Source organism: Parasteatoda tepidariorum, chromosome 4 (assembly GCF_043381705.1).
Source record: "Parasteatoda tepidariorum isolate YZ-2023 chromosome 4, CAS_Ptep_4.0, whole genome shotgun sequence".
NCBI lineage: Eukaryota > Metazoa > Arthropoda > Arachnida > Araneae > Theridiidae > Parasteatoda > Parasteatoda tepidariorum.
In genome coordinates, this window is record NC_092207.1 from 36,203,470 (window position 1) to 36,220,261 (window position 16,792).

A 16,792-nucleotide genomic window follows, 5' to 3' on the forward strand; every position below is an offset into this window, starting at 1 on the left:
ATCTCTAAAAGTTAAAATAATCCGGGAAAAAAACGTTTTTCTCCTAATAGTGTGCCGGAAAAATGTAAAATCTCAAAATTGTGAGTAACAGCAATCAGTTATTGAGATCAAGTTGAAAATTCTAGCATCTGTTGCAATTATTTTTTAAAGAAATTCTACATTCTAGTTGAAATTTCGTCATTTTAAACACACGTAGAAATAAAAATTTAGGAAAGAAAAAAAAACAGAAATCTTTTCTCTAATTCGATTTACTTCTGAAGTCATTTATCCTTTGATATTTTGGGGGAAAGTGAAATATTTAGTATAAGGGAATCCCATTTATAGCTTGTCTACTTAACATTTCTTTCATGTATTTTGCTTAACAGTTCACAGAAGCACAAAAGAGGCAACTAGTACTTTTAATAAAAAGTGATGGAATATAATATAAAACAGAATTACATTATGGTTAAATACAATTTATTTCTGTGTTCTTAAAGATCTTTATAGAAACGAATAGCGGAACACACTGCATTTAGGCAGTATTTAATTGCAAACTAAGTTATAGATGAGGTTTGCTTTTGCAATAATTTTGGAAATATTTACAAATTTGAAAAAAAATTCTTTAAAAAAACTCTTTTGGGAAAATAGAAATAACAGAAAAAAAATTCATGGTGTTTTTTAAAATTTTCATTATGAATATTTGTATTCATATACTAAAATGGTATCGGAAGTACAATCAAAAGTACTGAGATTTAAAAGTGCAACAAAAAGTATGTACTTTTTAAAGATTACTTTCTGACATACATTACTTTCTTGCAATTTGAAGACTGCATTAATGCGTTAACAATTTCATAAATAAAACTGTTGAATTCCTCATTAGTAGTATTATCACAGTCAAAATGTGCCATATGTTAATAAAATTGATGTTAAAGGGCAGTATGATGTGATTATAGGTTCTCAGAAAGTATTTTACTTTGTTTTTTTTTTCCTTACTACTACCAATTTTATGCAATAATTCAATTGCAAAACAATCAAAATTTTATTCGTTGTGACTTACTTTGTTTCCCAATCTGAGTCAGTAGCCACGACACTCCAGTTGCCTGTCGCAGGATCTAACCTTTCAACGGTCATAAATGTATTGTCAAGCTGAAATTAAGAAAAAGGATGATATGATGCTAACTAAAATTTTATAATGTGGGTTTAAATCATTTTGCTGTTGTTTCAGATGCCACTTGCAAATACCAGCAATTCTTGGTGAAACTAAGGGAATTTAAGACTGAGGGTGCGTTTCGTGTTTTTCAGTGGTGCCATCTAGGGCCAAGAATTCAGCCACACACGCGTCACAGCCCGTTTATAGGGCGGACCCATTTATACATCTATTCATTCATCCACAGATCGTAATTTCCGACATCGTGCTTTTGTTATAACTCTCAACTGCCAATCCGTATAGATGGTATTTTATTTTTTCTTGTTTCATTACATAGCTCAGCAACTGTAAACTAACTCGAGTCTGAAATGTGAGGGAACTCATAGATCAAGAAGTCGAACAAACTCAAGTTTGTTGTGGTCATTTTGGGTGACACTAACCTACAGGGGCTTTACGCAAAAAGAGCCGAGAATCTTAAATTCTTTAACCGTGGTCTTGTAGTCGCCTGACTTTTAATAGTTTAACAATGCTTTTAAGCTAGGTCATTAGAAGTGGAATTTGTACAAATCATTTAGCCTAGGTCTTGTTGAATGTCATACTGACCAAACAAACGTTTCAACTTTGGTCTCAAATTAATGAATTCTTTAATGGTAATCTCAAACATGTCAAAATTGTTTTTGCTTAAATTACTTACTCGATTTCAGTGCTAATTATTATCAAATGAACATAGCAGAAGAACTTTGAACGGAAATAAATAAACAATAATTTAGTGAATTTGAGAAAATTAGTTTTATGTTCACATATTCTTTCGCAATGCTCTAGATTAATATCTAATTAAATTAGCAAAGCGTGATGCTGATTCGTAAGTTGTTTTTATTCCTACGAACTGATCAATATTATTATAGTGAGTTATTACATTTGAAATGGTTTGAACTTAATTTTGTAACCCATCAACGCTTTGCATTTTTTGAACGATTTTAGAAATCCGAAGGAAAATACAAATCTTTGTAATATTTAACAAAATTTTTTAGGTATTCATTTCTTTTAAGTTTAAAAATTTGGAAACTTGTATCAAATACTTGGTTGATAATGATTAACTTCAAGTGCAGCTGTATAGAAAGCCCTTTTTCAAAATGTTTAGGGAAAAAAACGCTAGTTTGTTCAACTATTTTGCTTGCATTCAGCAAGCATTTTAATAAATATAATTATAGGAATATCTTTGTTTCTTTCGAATCTTACGTAAATTTTTTATTGCGATAGTTTCTGCGCTTCTTAGTTTGACAGAACTTTTTTAAACAAAAAGAGCCTTAGTTTTCTGCAAAATGTTATTGACTTGGGCTTTCATGTCTTAACATACTCCCAGAGCTCAAACTTTTACAAGTTTGATGAATTTTTAAACCTTGATTTTAAATTTGTCGGTGAATCTTCTATTCTAAACACAGCTCGAAATGCGTGTTTAAGAAAATGAACATAGTTTGAAATGCACCTTGTCATTTTTCTAGTCACATTTGAAAACTAAACGAAGAATTTCGTACTTAACTGTTAATTCTTAAACATTAGATATAATCATTACTGGGCTAAGTTCCGGATTCCGAAGTCAGGGGGGTTGGGCATATGACATATCTAAATTTTCAGGTATCTCTACAGGTGCTGAACACTAGACGATAAATAGACTTTGATTTTAAGAATATAAATTCGGACTAAGTCAGTTAAATACCATTATTATAAATTTATAGGACCGATGGCAATCTCGTTAAAGAACTCTCGTACAGATTTTGAACACTAGACGATAACTAGACTTTGATTTTTAGAATATAAACTCGTACAACGTCAGTTAAATACCATTATTATAAATTTATAGGACGGATGGCAATCTCGTTAAAGAACTCTCGTACAGGTGTTGAACACTAGACGATAACTAGACTTTGATTTTAAGAATATAAATTCGTACAACGTCAGTTAAATGCCATCATTATAAATTTATAGGACCGATGGCAATCTCGTTAAAGAACTGATAACTTTTAATATATTCTCAAAAAGTCTAATTTTTAGTCAAATTGACGAAATCACATTACAAATTTATTTAGATCATTCTCTTAAAAAAATAATTCTTTAGTCTCAAGGATATTGATTTTATTAAATTTAACTTACTCGATTTGATGTAATAGGTTGGATGATTTAATTGCTGATTTATAGCAAATGAACATAATTGAAGAGCTTCTACCAAAATATGAAATAACAAAAATTAGAGTCTACCTACCATAGGATCGTTTCTTGGATGTCCACTGACGAATGTTACATTTGCTTCGTCACCGGGATAGTATTTACTTTGAGCATCCTTCATAACATCGCCAAAACTCTTTCCATAATATGCTGTGTCATATATGACTCCAGCTTGCAGGGAAATTTGTTTATCTAAAAGGTTCTTTGGTCTAGGTCCGTCAGGTAATTTTTCACCTGTACACAAAGCTCTTGCTAATGTTTTGTATTCCTCAATGTATGCTTGCAATGTGTGAGGACCATATATTGTTGATGCTCCCTCATAACGTTGTACCTACAAAATAAGGCAAAAAAAATTTAATAACAGCATTATAAGTTAAAGTTTGTTTTATTACTGCATTAATTCAATGTCCAACTTAATTTTAATTATTGTGCACAGTTGAGTAAGTTTCGCCAAGTAAAGTAATAAAAGAAAGCCATGACAGTGTCTTTAAACCGAAGTGAAGTTTCAATTTCATCCCATGCAGGGTAAAAGCCCCAAATATGACATACTCTTTTTGAAATTTATGATTGGAACACGACAATTATTATGATGTTTACTATTATTATTTTTAATCTTCATGTGATTTTTGTAAATCATTAGGAATCGACAGAACAAAGTTCAGATGTGTCGCAAAAAATAATGTTGCCATATCTCCGAATCTAGAAAACGTGTTTTAGTATTAGATAGTACAAAATGAAAATAAGTTGTAATTATAATCTTGGACTTTTGTGAAATACTCATATTTGACTAAAAGTAATACAGTTCAATGATGAACTTCAAAATGCCACCGAAGAAGAACCATCCATCCTATAACACCATCCAAGCAAACATAACGCAACCAATATAAAGTTTATGTTTTCTTACAGCCATGTTAGATTGAGATGAAATACCCTGCAATTCTTACAAACAATTCTTAAACACTGTTTAATGCATACATTCCAACCTACGCTAATCATCTTTACACCAGTCGTTTTTGTTCTAATTTTTGTCGAAGTTAAGCAATACGGAGAGCTCTTTCAAATTCTAAAATGGTATGTGTGGAAGAACTGCAATTAATTTATCAAACACCTTCCTCTCAATAATGGGACAGAGCCTCACGAGCCCATTTTCTAGATTGACAAGTGAACACGCAAAGAGTCTCTCGTTCGTTGAGAGTAAGAAGATCTTTGTACTCTGCTCTAAATGTTATTCATGCTCAGCAGGTCTCTGCAGAACACATCCTGGACTGCTTGGGTCTTTCCAGGGAAGACTTATAGCTTCTCCCTTTTTGGTTCTCTATTTTCTGAGGGTTAATGGTCTAATGGACCTTGTCTGACTTCGTCAGACAGTTGAAGGAAAAGCCACAACAACAATCTCTCAATAAAATTAAGAATAAAATTAATTTTCAATAAAATTAAGAACAGGAGAGTGAGCAGGACATTGAGTAAGCTTAATTTTTTCACTTTCAAGAAGATCGACGACCAAGATCAAACGATAAGACATATTGTCATCCATGAATATGAATCAAGACCAACATCACCTCAATACTGACTCAAGGACTTTGTTTCCATACTTTTTAGACCCTTGTCAACGAGATATAGGACTGTGTGATGGCCATGCAACATTGTGCCTACCCCCACAGTGTCTCTTTTTGAAGGGCGATGATGTCTTCCAGTGAGGTTCCTTGGGCGAAGACAAATCCCACGTGTTTTCCCTATCATTATCCGACGAGTCCCTACAAGTGATTTGGTACAGTTTTATGAATGTTTACTTACGTTCTTCCACATTTGACGAGTTATGCATAACCTTAAGATACCAGTGCACACTAGAATGCAAAAAGTCAATAGTAAGGATGAAATAAAAGCATGTGTCCACATCAGAAAAAATACGAAGTAGTACGACTTTTAGTTTCAAAAGTGCCATTTCTTTACTTATTTCAGGAAAAAAGGCAACAGACATTTCAAATAATTAATATTTCCATTTCACAATGCATATAATCATTTCATCAGCATTGGAATTATGAAAAACCATTGCTTTTTTTTTGTCTGAAATCTTGACACATCCAAAATTGATGCACGTCATTCACAAAAGCTTTAATATCATTTTTTTTCAAAACAGACTGCCACAGATGGACAGAGTCCGTCATAGACTACAATCATTCGTCGATAAATATCCACATTTCTCACACCTTCTGTCACTATTACTGAGTGTTGTTCTGTTCTGAACATATCCATTTTAACAAGACTTTACATTCATATCAAATCTTCTCATAGAAACTGATTAATCAGTTATACGCAGTATGATGTTGTGATGTCACAATTGGCATTACATATTTATTTCCTATCCTTTAAAATATATTTACGAGTAATTACTTAAGCTTATTTTATTAATCGAATTATATTTAAAAAAATCAAAGACTTAAGCTTTTAAAACGAACATAAAATATTTATTATTTTTTTATAGATCAATGTAACAGATACTTTTTATTTTATTACTAATGCAGATTATTAATTCACTGTCGGCCTAATTGAAAACAAAAATCAATTTATAACTTTTTGATTCGAAATTTCTAAGTGCAAAAATGTTTCAGTTGCATGGTTGTAATAATTCTCATAAATTAGTTGGCGATTCGTGATAGCCAAGATATTTTTTAAACCCAATATTTATATGCGGGGTTGGCTTTGCTTTGGCTATGTTATATTTTAATAAATTGTCAATTTTGGATCTCCTGACCATGCTTCTCTTGTGTCCGTTGGGAACAAATTACACGCACTTTTCAATTTCTCAATAACAGTAGACTTTTTGTTAAAAAATATAAGTCTAAAATTTATTAAAGAAATTACCGCCCTAAGTCTCTTTAACACCATCAAAAAATGGTTTATGAAAGCATCGCCTTCGTTAACCTGAATTTAAAAATGAGAACAATGAAAGAGAGGGGGGAAAGAGGGGGACAAATTGGCAACTTTTTAAGCAGGTATTGATTTCTAGAAAATTAGACAGGATCAATGCCACTTTCCTGAATTCGATTTTGCTTAGTTAGAAAATCGATCAGTTGTTTGGGCATTGCGTGCTGAAAGTAACAGTTAGAAAATAAATAAATAAACACGTGGTAGATATTTGAGAAAATCATTATTGCAATATAATTTACTCTAATGGGGGATCAAAAAGGAATAAAATACCAAAATAAACGTTTTTCCTTTTAAACTTAGTCGACTCGTGGCTAACCTTAAAAGGATAAAAAATCTGAACTAAAATCACATTAGCGGTAAAATAAATACTCATAAACTGGAAAACTATTTATTACCTGATATTCTTCATATGTTGTGACGTATGACGAGTAAGTATTGCTAAGTCCAGCTATAACAACTTTATTATCAACAGAAGAGCATTTGTCCAAAATCTAAATTTAAAACTGCAATTCTATAGTATGAATTAATTACACACATATAAATTAAGATACGAGTCTGTGTAAATAATTAGAAACAATGATAAGAAATGGATATGTATGTAAAATAAGAGCCTATTTCATAATTGGAAGTAATAATAAAGATTGGAGACGTAAAAAAAGCCTACCTGTTTATTGATTATAAATAATGATTTGAGAGGCATACATTAATTAAAATAAAAGCTTATTTTATCACAGGATATTTGTATGTAATATTAAAATCGTTGCATAATTGTGAAATAGTGAATGCAAAAGGTATTTTTCATGCAAAAATACAAACTTTGAATGGAATTAGTTAAAATTCTCGAGAAATAAAGTTGTAATTTCTAACTTTTGTCAATCGCTATGATATTTCAGCTGACAAATACATAGCAAAATAAAATTGTTATGCACTCGTAACTCAAATACTCAGGATCTTAAAGTTCGATTATGGCAAAAATTAAATTCACTCTCACTTGCGCAATATGAGTCAATACTTACTTATTGTCTTGATTTTTGAATGTACGATTTTTAACTATCGAAATATTTGAAATTCTTATTTGAAAGGGTAGACCGATTCAAGTATTAAAATAAAATTATTGCTGTTATTGTGCACATAAAGTAGTAGCAAACGAGAATATAAAACTAGTTTTAAAAAAAATTGGTTAAATTACCATTCCTATTGGAAATATTTTACTGCATTATATATATCTTAATAATTACGTGGTAAATAATAAACCCTCAAAATATTCTTCGAAATATTTTTAACCGAATTGTAAAGACTACTTTCATAATAAAACTTGATGCATATAACGCATTTTAAAAGGGGGCATTTTTCAGAAGCGGTCATAAAATGAGTACATATAACTAATCAATATTATTTCTTATACATTAATATATACTTTTTCTAAACATTAAATTCTGTTGGATGATTAAAATCGAAGAAAATTATAAAAAAATAAACATAACTTATCAAAACATTGTATTGTAAAATCTATGTAGAATTAAGCAGTATTAAGGAAATGTGAGACGAATCATTTGAATATAGCGTGAGAAGGTAACCTAGTAATGATACATAGTAGTAAGATTGACTGAGACGAGACGAAAAGATTATTAGCACTACATATATCCAAGCTTTAATCCAAACGAAGGAACCAGTACCAAAATGGAGCTTATTCGGAATTAATCCAAATTATCCAGATTTGGAATCGGAATTAATTCTTTAGAATCCAAATGATAAGAGTCCAGAGAAACTAGCTATACTTTAGTAATATTACTAAATAAATACTGGTTAATTAATAAATTACGAAAAAAAATCGAAATCATGGAATTTTTTATTAATTTGTATTTATTTTCTTCGCCTCTCTCTACATTTAGGACTTAAAAGAGGGTATTTTGAAATTTTTTTTTTGAAGAAAAAAATTATAAAGGAAAAAAAATAAAAAGATGCGATTGCAAAATGTTGTTAAATTAATGAAACAATGATAAGTAGACTTTTAAATATTAGCTTTGTCGATTTTTTCAAATAAAAGTTTTTATTTACCTTTTTCACTGCATGGCGTGTTCTTCTTCCTGACATAGTCCTAAAAAATTGCAAAGATATTTTCATCTTTTGGTAATGCAGTAATATTAGAGTCATGAAAACGGTAAAAGGCTAAAAAGTTTAACTCTCACTCCACCACTTCCTTAGCTGACTAACATAAGGCTATATGGCAGTTGACTTCAAATGTTGACATTCTCGGTCGAGCCGACCGCTTATCTGGCTGACATAAGGCTAAAGGACATTTGAGTTCGAATGTTGACATTCACTATCCAGTCGACCGCATCATCGTCAAAAACTGACGTATCATCATTTGAGCCGTTCAGGGTTATCGATTAACTCAACTTCTTGAAATTTCTTAAATTTAAGTGTCAAAGCACTTGGATTAGTCATAGTTTTCTTAATCGATATAAATAAAGCAGAATATTTTTGTTTATGTATACTATACAAATCCGTAATTGGTCCGTACAACCGATCCACACCGAATTGGGCGTAGATACGTTTGAAAACATGGAGTACCTTTTATACCTTAAAATTTTCTCTGACAACCGGACAATACATACTTGGAATTGAAAAATTTAAATAAAAAATCGCAATTATTCCAACTGCTGTATTTGTCCCGAAAATTTACTCTGTTTTGTGAAGCAAATGTATTTATTTTACTGTATTTTAAGGCTGTTTCCCATACACTCCATGAAATAACGCTTTTAAACAAACAAACAAACAAAAAAATTTTTTTTCCTAATTGTTGTAAGTTTGTACGTACCTTCAGCTAACGTTTTTCTATATTGATAATGAAATTAGCACAAAATTCCAAAGCGCAGAAAAACCATAATTTACAAAAACGAAAAGTGTTTGAGATTAATTTTTTCAACACATATTTGAAAATCTATTGAAGACTGCATTGTTTAGATTAATTAAACTACATGCGAATTAAAAATGAGGGATTTAAAATGATTTTCATCTAAATAAAAATATCTCGTTAAATTGGAAGTGTTTTTTAAAATCATCCATAAACCTTTCTTCTTTAAAGTTTTAAAACTTTTGGCTGCTTTAATCGGTTAAATATTTATTAAAAATTTTACACATATTAAAAAATTAAGTTCCAGTTTAATGGACTTATTTTATTATATTTTTTTTATTTTCTTCAGCAGAAAGGCATTAAAAAACATCTCTAATACTTTTAAACTGACTACAAAATAATTTTCTTTCAATTTTGCAAAAGCACAATTCATCGGCACAATTTCAGGAAATGAGAGTACACACCCAAGCAAACAATTTTTATCAAAGAATGCATGGTCGAAAACAAAGAGCAAAACCGCTAGAGGGCGTCAAAGTTTATGTTCTTATATGAGGCAAAAACACACAAAGAACGATGAAGTTAAGTTATAAAAGCAAATTTAATGGCGTGTGATTACATTAAGTGTTCAAAACAGTGGCCGGCAGCAACTATGCACGCAGTACAACGGCGAAGAAAAGATAGACGAACATTTTGAAACACACCAGACATATCACAAACTTTCACTGCAGCGGCCGAAAGATTGGCGACAAGTAACGTAGCGCAGTAACTCGCAACAGGAATGGAGCTTTCACGTTTGCATCAAACAACTTTCCAAATACGCCAGCACCTTTGCATTTTGTTTTCGACCATGCATTCTTTGATAAAAATTGTTTCCCTGGGTGTGTACTATCACTTCCTAAAATTTTGCTTATCTTTTTAGAATAATCCTGTATATTTAAAAGATGAGAAAGGAAACGTGCTGAAAAGTATTTTTAAGTACCGAGGTAAAAACATTTCTACCAGAAAAGAATAATTATTTACGTAAATTCAGCAGGAACCGACACCATTACTAGTTGCCCAATTTTCAATATCTGAGTTGGGACTATAAATGGTTGCCACTGGTAGGGGAACGTCATCTAAAAAAAAATATTCGAATGTATATTTTATATATTCAAGTACACGATTCAGAAAATAATATATTTATGAAATAAAAATTATGAGGATAAAAGGAGGGTATTCTTACCTCACCTGTTGGTAACAAAATTGGCTTTGGTTTTTGGCACTCTTTGAGTTCTTTACTAGGGGATGCAATTAAATCTCGTACTAAATTCCATATCATACTTCCTGATTTTGTTCCTAGAGTCAGATTTTTTTATCATAAACCTAATGGCAAACAATGTGAACAAACTATTTTTGAATGAAATATACAGAATGTTCAAAATCGTTAACATCGCCTATTATTCAGTCATGAAAAATCTCCCAATCATTCGCAATCATGGTTTAAAATTATTGTGGGGAGAGTAGTTACAGACCATGTCAACCTTCATCTATGAAAAGGTACCCCGACATAGAGTCGAGTTAACATGTCTTACATACTAGTGAATTGTAGTTGTAATTTTGTAGTGGTAGATACGCTACAGTACTCCCCCACTAGAACTATAGCTATGATAGAATTCGATGAATGGATGCCACTAGTTGATTCATTGCTGTTTTATGCGAAGCCGGGAGAGCTGTATTAAGATCACCGTATTCTTTTGAGTGCTGAATGTGAGAGGTGTATTAACTTCACTGTTGTAGTCGCTCCTGTGTTGCCGTCATAGGTGAAAGCCCTTATATAGCAAGACGGAAAAGAGAAAAACCTGGTACGTAAAACATTTCATTCCAGCATTTTTTTCGAAAAAAATGAAATATCTGTAACTATCAAGATTTCTTTTATAATTATGGCATATATATAAAACTGCTTCTTTTCCAAGATAAAGTAAATATTGTTGAAAAATTTAAAAAGATAATAAGTAAACTCCTCCCCAAAACTAGCTATAACTGAAATGGTTTTACTACCAGCCTTTCCTCTTTTCCGTCTCGCTTTCACCCCTGNACCAATGTGGGGAGAGTAGTTACAGACCATGTCAACCTTCATCTATGAAAAGTTACTCCGACATTGAGTCGAGTTAACATGTCTTATATACTAGTGAATTGTAGTTGTAATTTTGTAGTGGTAGATACGCTACATTATATTTTTCGAATCCATATAAATATGAAGAAAAAGATATGCGTACACAGGGATTAAAGTTATATTTTTCGAATCCATATAAAATATGAAGAAAAAGATATGCGTACACAGGGATTAAAATTATATTTTTCGAATTCATATAAAATATGAAGAAAAAGATATGGGTACACAGGGATTAAAATTATATTTTTCGAATCCGTATAAATATGAAGAAAAAGATATGCGTACACAGGGATTAAAATTATATTTTTCGAATTCATATAAAATATGAATAAAAAGATATGCGTACACAGGGATTAAAATTATATTTTTCGAATCCATATAAAATATGAAGAAAAAGATATGAGTACACAGGGATTAAAATTATATTTTTCGAATCCGTATAAATATGAAGAAAAAGATATGCGTACACAGGGATTAAAATTATATTTTTCGAATTCATATAAAATATGAATAAAAAGATATGCGTACACAGGGATTAAAATTATATTTTTCGAATCCATATAAAATATGAAGAAAAAGATATGCGTACACAGGGATTAAAATTATATTTTTCGAATCCATATAAAATATGAAGAAAAAGATATACGTATACAGAGATTAAAATTAAGGATGTACCGGGTAATGAGCTTTTACCCGATAACCGGTCAGGGTTTTTTTTTACTTCCCAGATATTACCCGGACCTGGCAAAAGAATTTCACAACCCATAATCAAACCTGGCCAACACTTTTTTACCTTCGGCACAATCATTCTTAGGTTTTTAATAACATTTAAATAAATTATTTTGAAAATAATTGAACTTTTTTGAAATTCATGTATTTCATCAGTTTCTTAACAATCAAGCTGAATTAACTACCTAATGCACGGCATATTTTTACACTTGTGCAGAATTTTAATTCGGAGAAATCATGGTATTGTGGGCACCTTTGGGATAACGAAATACGTTCGCTAAAGTATCCGCATAAGAGTAGAAAATATACATTCAGAAATCTAATTCTGAAAACTATTTTAACTGAATTAATATGATAGTCAAATAAATACAAAATTAAAAATATGGAATTACATTGATATTTAAATTAAATAAAATCATAATGAATGAAATTCAAAGATGACTGTAGAAAAATACAATGCAGAGTCGGAAAAAAAGAGAATTATTTTTATAACTTTTGAATGGTGGACCGGATTTTTATTCTGTAAAGTATAATGGTAATATCTCAAAGAAATCTCTTCAATTATATCTAGCAGCTAACTGTTTATTTTGAAGAAAAAAACGTATTTTTCTGTGAAATTTTTTTTTATAGCATTCGATTTATCATGCGAAAATAGCTCCTGAAACCAAGTTTCTTAAAATTCTGATAATTAAGAGTGCGTGGAAAGAGAAATGAAAATTTGGCATAAAAAAATTTAAAATCTCCTATTTTTAGAATTGGTAGAAACAGATTTATGTAACTCATCAATTAGGAATCGAGCAATCTTTAAGTAACTATATTGAATAAACTTACATTCAGTACAGTAAAGTAAAATGTGACTCCAAATTTAAGAAATGAATAAAAAGTGGTAGCTAGATAATTAGCCTAAAGATTTTCATTTGGAACTATAATTAATTTTTAAGAAATAAGAGTCAGCTAGCATAATAAATTTTTTTTAACATACACCTTAATATATTATAATTTTTTCCATCTATCACTTTCTATATCCCGCTGGTATATATATTTATTCTGGGTACCCGAAGCGGTGGGATAAAGTATTAAATTTTCAGCGGGTACTCGGACCCGGCAAAATTTTTGAACCCAGTACATAGTAAAAATTTATATTTAACTGATAAAAATTTATTAAAATCTGCGAATCATAATCAGGATTAATTACCATTAGACGGCACTCAGAAAATAAAAACAAGTTTCTAATAATCCTCCCTTATCGAGATTCGCTGCTTTTCCCTTTCTTCTGACAATCAAACTGGTTTGGAAACTTTTAATTCGATTATTTCTGTACTTGAATTTTATTATGTTTCAAATTCTTACAATGTTTTAACCTCAAATATTATTTTTGAACCGTCAAGTGCAACATTTTCTGACAGCACTTTTTACCAAGATTAAAAAGAAAGTAAATTAAAGAAAGTGCAAATTGCATCGAATATGTTTTTATTGCCCCATTTTAAGGGAATAAAATTGTTATTAGTTTAACTTAATTTTCAGTTATTTTTAGTGCATTTTTGTTGCATAAATTTAAAGTGGTATGTATTAATAATTCAACCGAGTAGACTTTTCAATTATTATTATTTGTCAAAAACTAGTCAAAACATTTGTTAATATTAATAATAAATTAAATATAAATACCTTGTTTAAAATCAAAACCTCCTGGTCCGTCCGTCGTTCCGGCACCGAAACTGTAACCCATAGACGGTTTACACGTTGTTGCCTATAAATTAAAATTTAAATAAATTCTTAATTCATACATAAAAATTTAAACCATTCTGAATTCAAGTAAATATAGCGAGGTATTAATCTGGATTCAAATAAATATTTCCGAATACTATTCTCAATTTAAATAAGTATTTCAAATCACTTGTTTCAAGTCAAACAAATATCTCAGAATGTTATTCTCATTTCTAATAAATATTTTAGAATAAAATATTCTCAATTCAGAGAAATATTTCAGAATACCATTCACAAATCAAATAAATATTTCACAATATAATTTGAAATTCAAATATATATTTCAGCATACTATTCGAAATTAAAACAGATATTTCAGAATGCTATTCAAATAAATATTTTATAATACTAATTCTAATACAAAGTAAATTAACATAATGCTTTTCTCAATTCAAATAAATATTTCAGAATACTATTCTCAAAACAAACCATTTCAGAATGCTGATAATTTAGAATAATTTAGTATTTCTTTATTAGTTGTACAGTGCGACAATTAAAAAACGGACCACCCTGAATTATTTTTGATCTAATGATCGGATCTTCACGTTCTAGAACTCAATCTAAATGATTCAAAGGGGTGATCCGAAATAGGCGAATTAATTAGTGTAGACGATACAGACACAAAAAAGTACTTTCTCTGAATAAACATACTTTTTTTTCCGACAGATTCAGTTTTCGCATCCGCAATATATAGGAGGTAGTCCAATCAGGGAAATAGGGTCCACATAGTTTGGTCAGGAGAGCGATTCAATGTCTGGACCTCTTAATGTTAATTTTAATTTTTACGTATTTCGCCATATCTCGAGAACTTTCTAAACGAATTAAAAAACCTTTGCAAGCAATTATAAAATTTATTTATTCAGAGATAATTCCATGCAAAATATAAATTTTAGTAAGTACTTATTATTTTTTATTACTTTATTTAATAATGATCGAAAGCATTTTGAACTGAAAAGTATGCAGCTTTCAACATGATTTTAAAGCATTAAATTTTACATGGCAAAATCCAAAATTTGAGAGAAATCGGCCAAATAGTTCCTGAGATATATAATTTTAAAAATACGTATTCTCAAAAATTCAAAAAAAAAATTAACATTAACGGATCAAAATTTTGGATCGCTCTCCTGATCAAAATATAGGGATCATAGTTTCCAGATTGCTGCAGGCCCCTATATTTTGGTAGTCAGAAATCCAAATCCGTCGAGAAAACGGTATGTTTATTCAGAGAAAGTACATTTTTGTATCTGATTTCATAATTTAAAATATCGTCTACCCTAATTAATTTGTATATTTGAGATCAGCAACCTCGAATAGTTAAGAATGAGCCCTACAACGTGAAGATCCGATCATTAGATCAGAAATTATTCAGGGTGGTCCGTTTTTTATTTTGTGAATTGTACATCAGTTATAGTAAATATGAGTGTTTATTAGTATATTGGTTCAGTTCAGAGTAAAGTAAGATAAGAAAATAAATACCCAAGATCGTAAATCGGGTAGTCGAATTTGTGAGGCCTAATAAAAATTCGTTACATGATTTCAAACATATAAGTTCTATCGGTTTAAACTGTTTCGTTTTTATAACCATTGGAGTTAAAAAAGTTTATTTAGGTTTAGTAAATCTTTTCTTGAGAGTTATCAAACTTTAGGAAATAATATGGGTTGTGTTATTACACAGATGCTTCGTTAAGTTTTTGCATACGAGAGATGAAACGGAAGCGTTTGCATCATCATCATTATAGTTGACCAGACAGCCCAATGTGAGCCAATGCCTTCCTCTGAAGATTTCTCCATGACGACTTCCGATTTATCTTTGATCTCCAATTTTTTAAATTAATTGCTAGGAAATCAGACTCCACTGAGTCAGCCCATCTCAACCACGGCACTTGGGATTTGGGATAAAAAGCGGTAAAGTACATTAAATGATGAAATTACATTATAATTAACTGATGAGGAAAGACAGAAAAGTTAAATTCTTTCTAAAAATAATTCATAAAAATTTTTTTTTCTTATTTCTATTAAAATTTACACTAATAATCATAATTTCAACACATCCCTGCTAAGAAAAGTTTGACTTTAAGGAAAGAAATAATAAAAAATAATTTATTTATTTATTTGTTTTTTTATAGATTCTAACGAAACTACGTTAAGCTTACCACTGTAAAAAAAAACATATGAACGTCAATTTTTATGACGAAAAAAGCTATAAATCACTGGAAATCAATTTTTTATAAAATAAGGAGCTGTCATCTTATGCCCTCTGTTAAAAAAAAGTTTCTTTTTCTAAGGAAAAGAAACAATTAATCATAAAATATCCTTATTTCTGCTAAAATTAAAGAGTAAAAGAATTGATTTTCAGGCATTTGGATAAACAAATAACATTTTTATTTAATTCTGAAAACTCTAAGAGAAATAGGTCCCAGCATGTCGTTTTAAGTTAACTATTCGGTTTTATTCAGTTTTTTTCTTTTCTATTTTCACATAAATCTATATTCACGTGATCGCATTTTAGTTTATTTTATATCAGGCGTTGAACAGCCGACCTAATTCTGAATGTACGACTATCAATGTTTAACTCTGTAGTTTTGTAATTTCAACCCCAACCCAGAAGACAAGAGAACTCTTGGATCAAGGATTGGAGCAGACTAACCTTTTTGAGAGAACTTACCGCATTTGCGTAACATGGGGGGGGGGAATCTCCCCCGGTTAGCCCAACGGTAACGGATTCTAACCCATAAACCCTCTACCACTAAAGATATTTTAAGTCAGCACTGCGGTCGATGCTAGCAGAAAGCAGAATTCGTGCCAATCAGTCACCGCTGGAATTCGAACCCCTCAATGGGAGGCAAATGCTCTATCACCTGAGCTACCGCGGCTCCCGTGATTGAATTTTAAAAGTTTATTTAGTGCATACTGAAATAAAACTTTAATTTTTACAAATAATTTTGTAAATGCAATATGTTCATAAATTACACATTGCGTATCTTTCATTTTGTATGCTTATGATACATATATA

The 16,792-nt window shown here is 30.4% G+C and overlaps 1 protein-coding gene across 1 annotated transcript in view; it reads right to left on the reverse strand.

Moving 5' to 3' along the window:
• Positions 1–16,792, reverse strand: part of LOC107456282 (neutral ceramidase) — a 114,960-nt gene that overhangs the window by 946 nt on the left and 97,222 nt on the right. The window contains exons 10-16 of the mRNA XM_016074112.3: positions 13,681–13,762; positions 10,357–10,469; positions 10,155–10,249; positions 8,336–8,375; positions 6,673–6,768; positions 3,387–3,680; positions 1,037–1,125 (exon numbers count right to left, since the gene is read on the reverse strand). Coding sequence (XP_015929598.2) covers positions 1,037–1,125; positions 3,387–3,680; positions 6,673–6,768; positions 8,336–8,375; positions 10,155–10,249; positions 10,357–10,469; positions 13,681–13,762 — 809 coding nt within the window. The remainder of the gene's footprint in view (positions 1–1,036; positions 1,126–3,386; positions 3,681–6,672; positions 6,769–8,335; positions 8,376–10,154; positions 10,250–10,356; positions 10,470–13,680; positions 13,763–16,792) is intronic.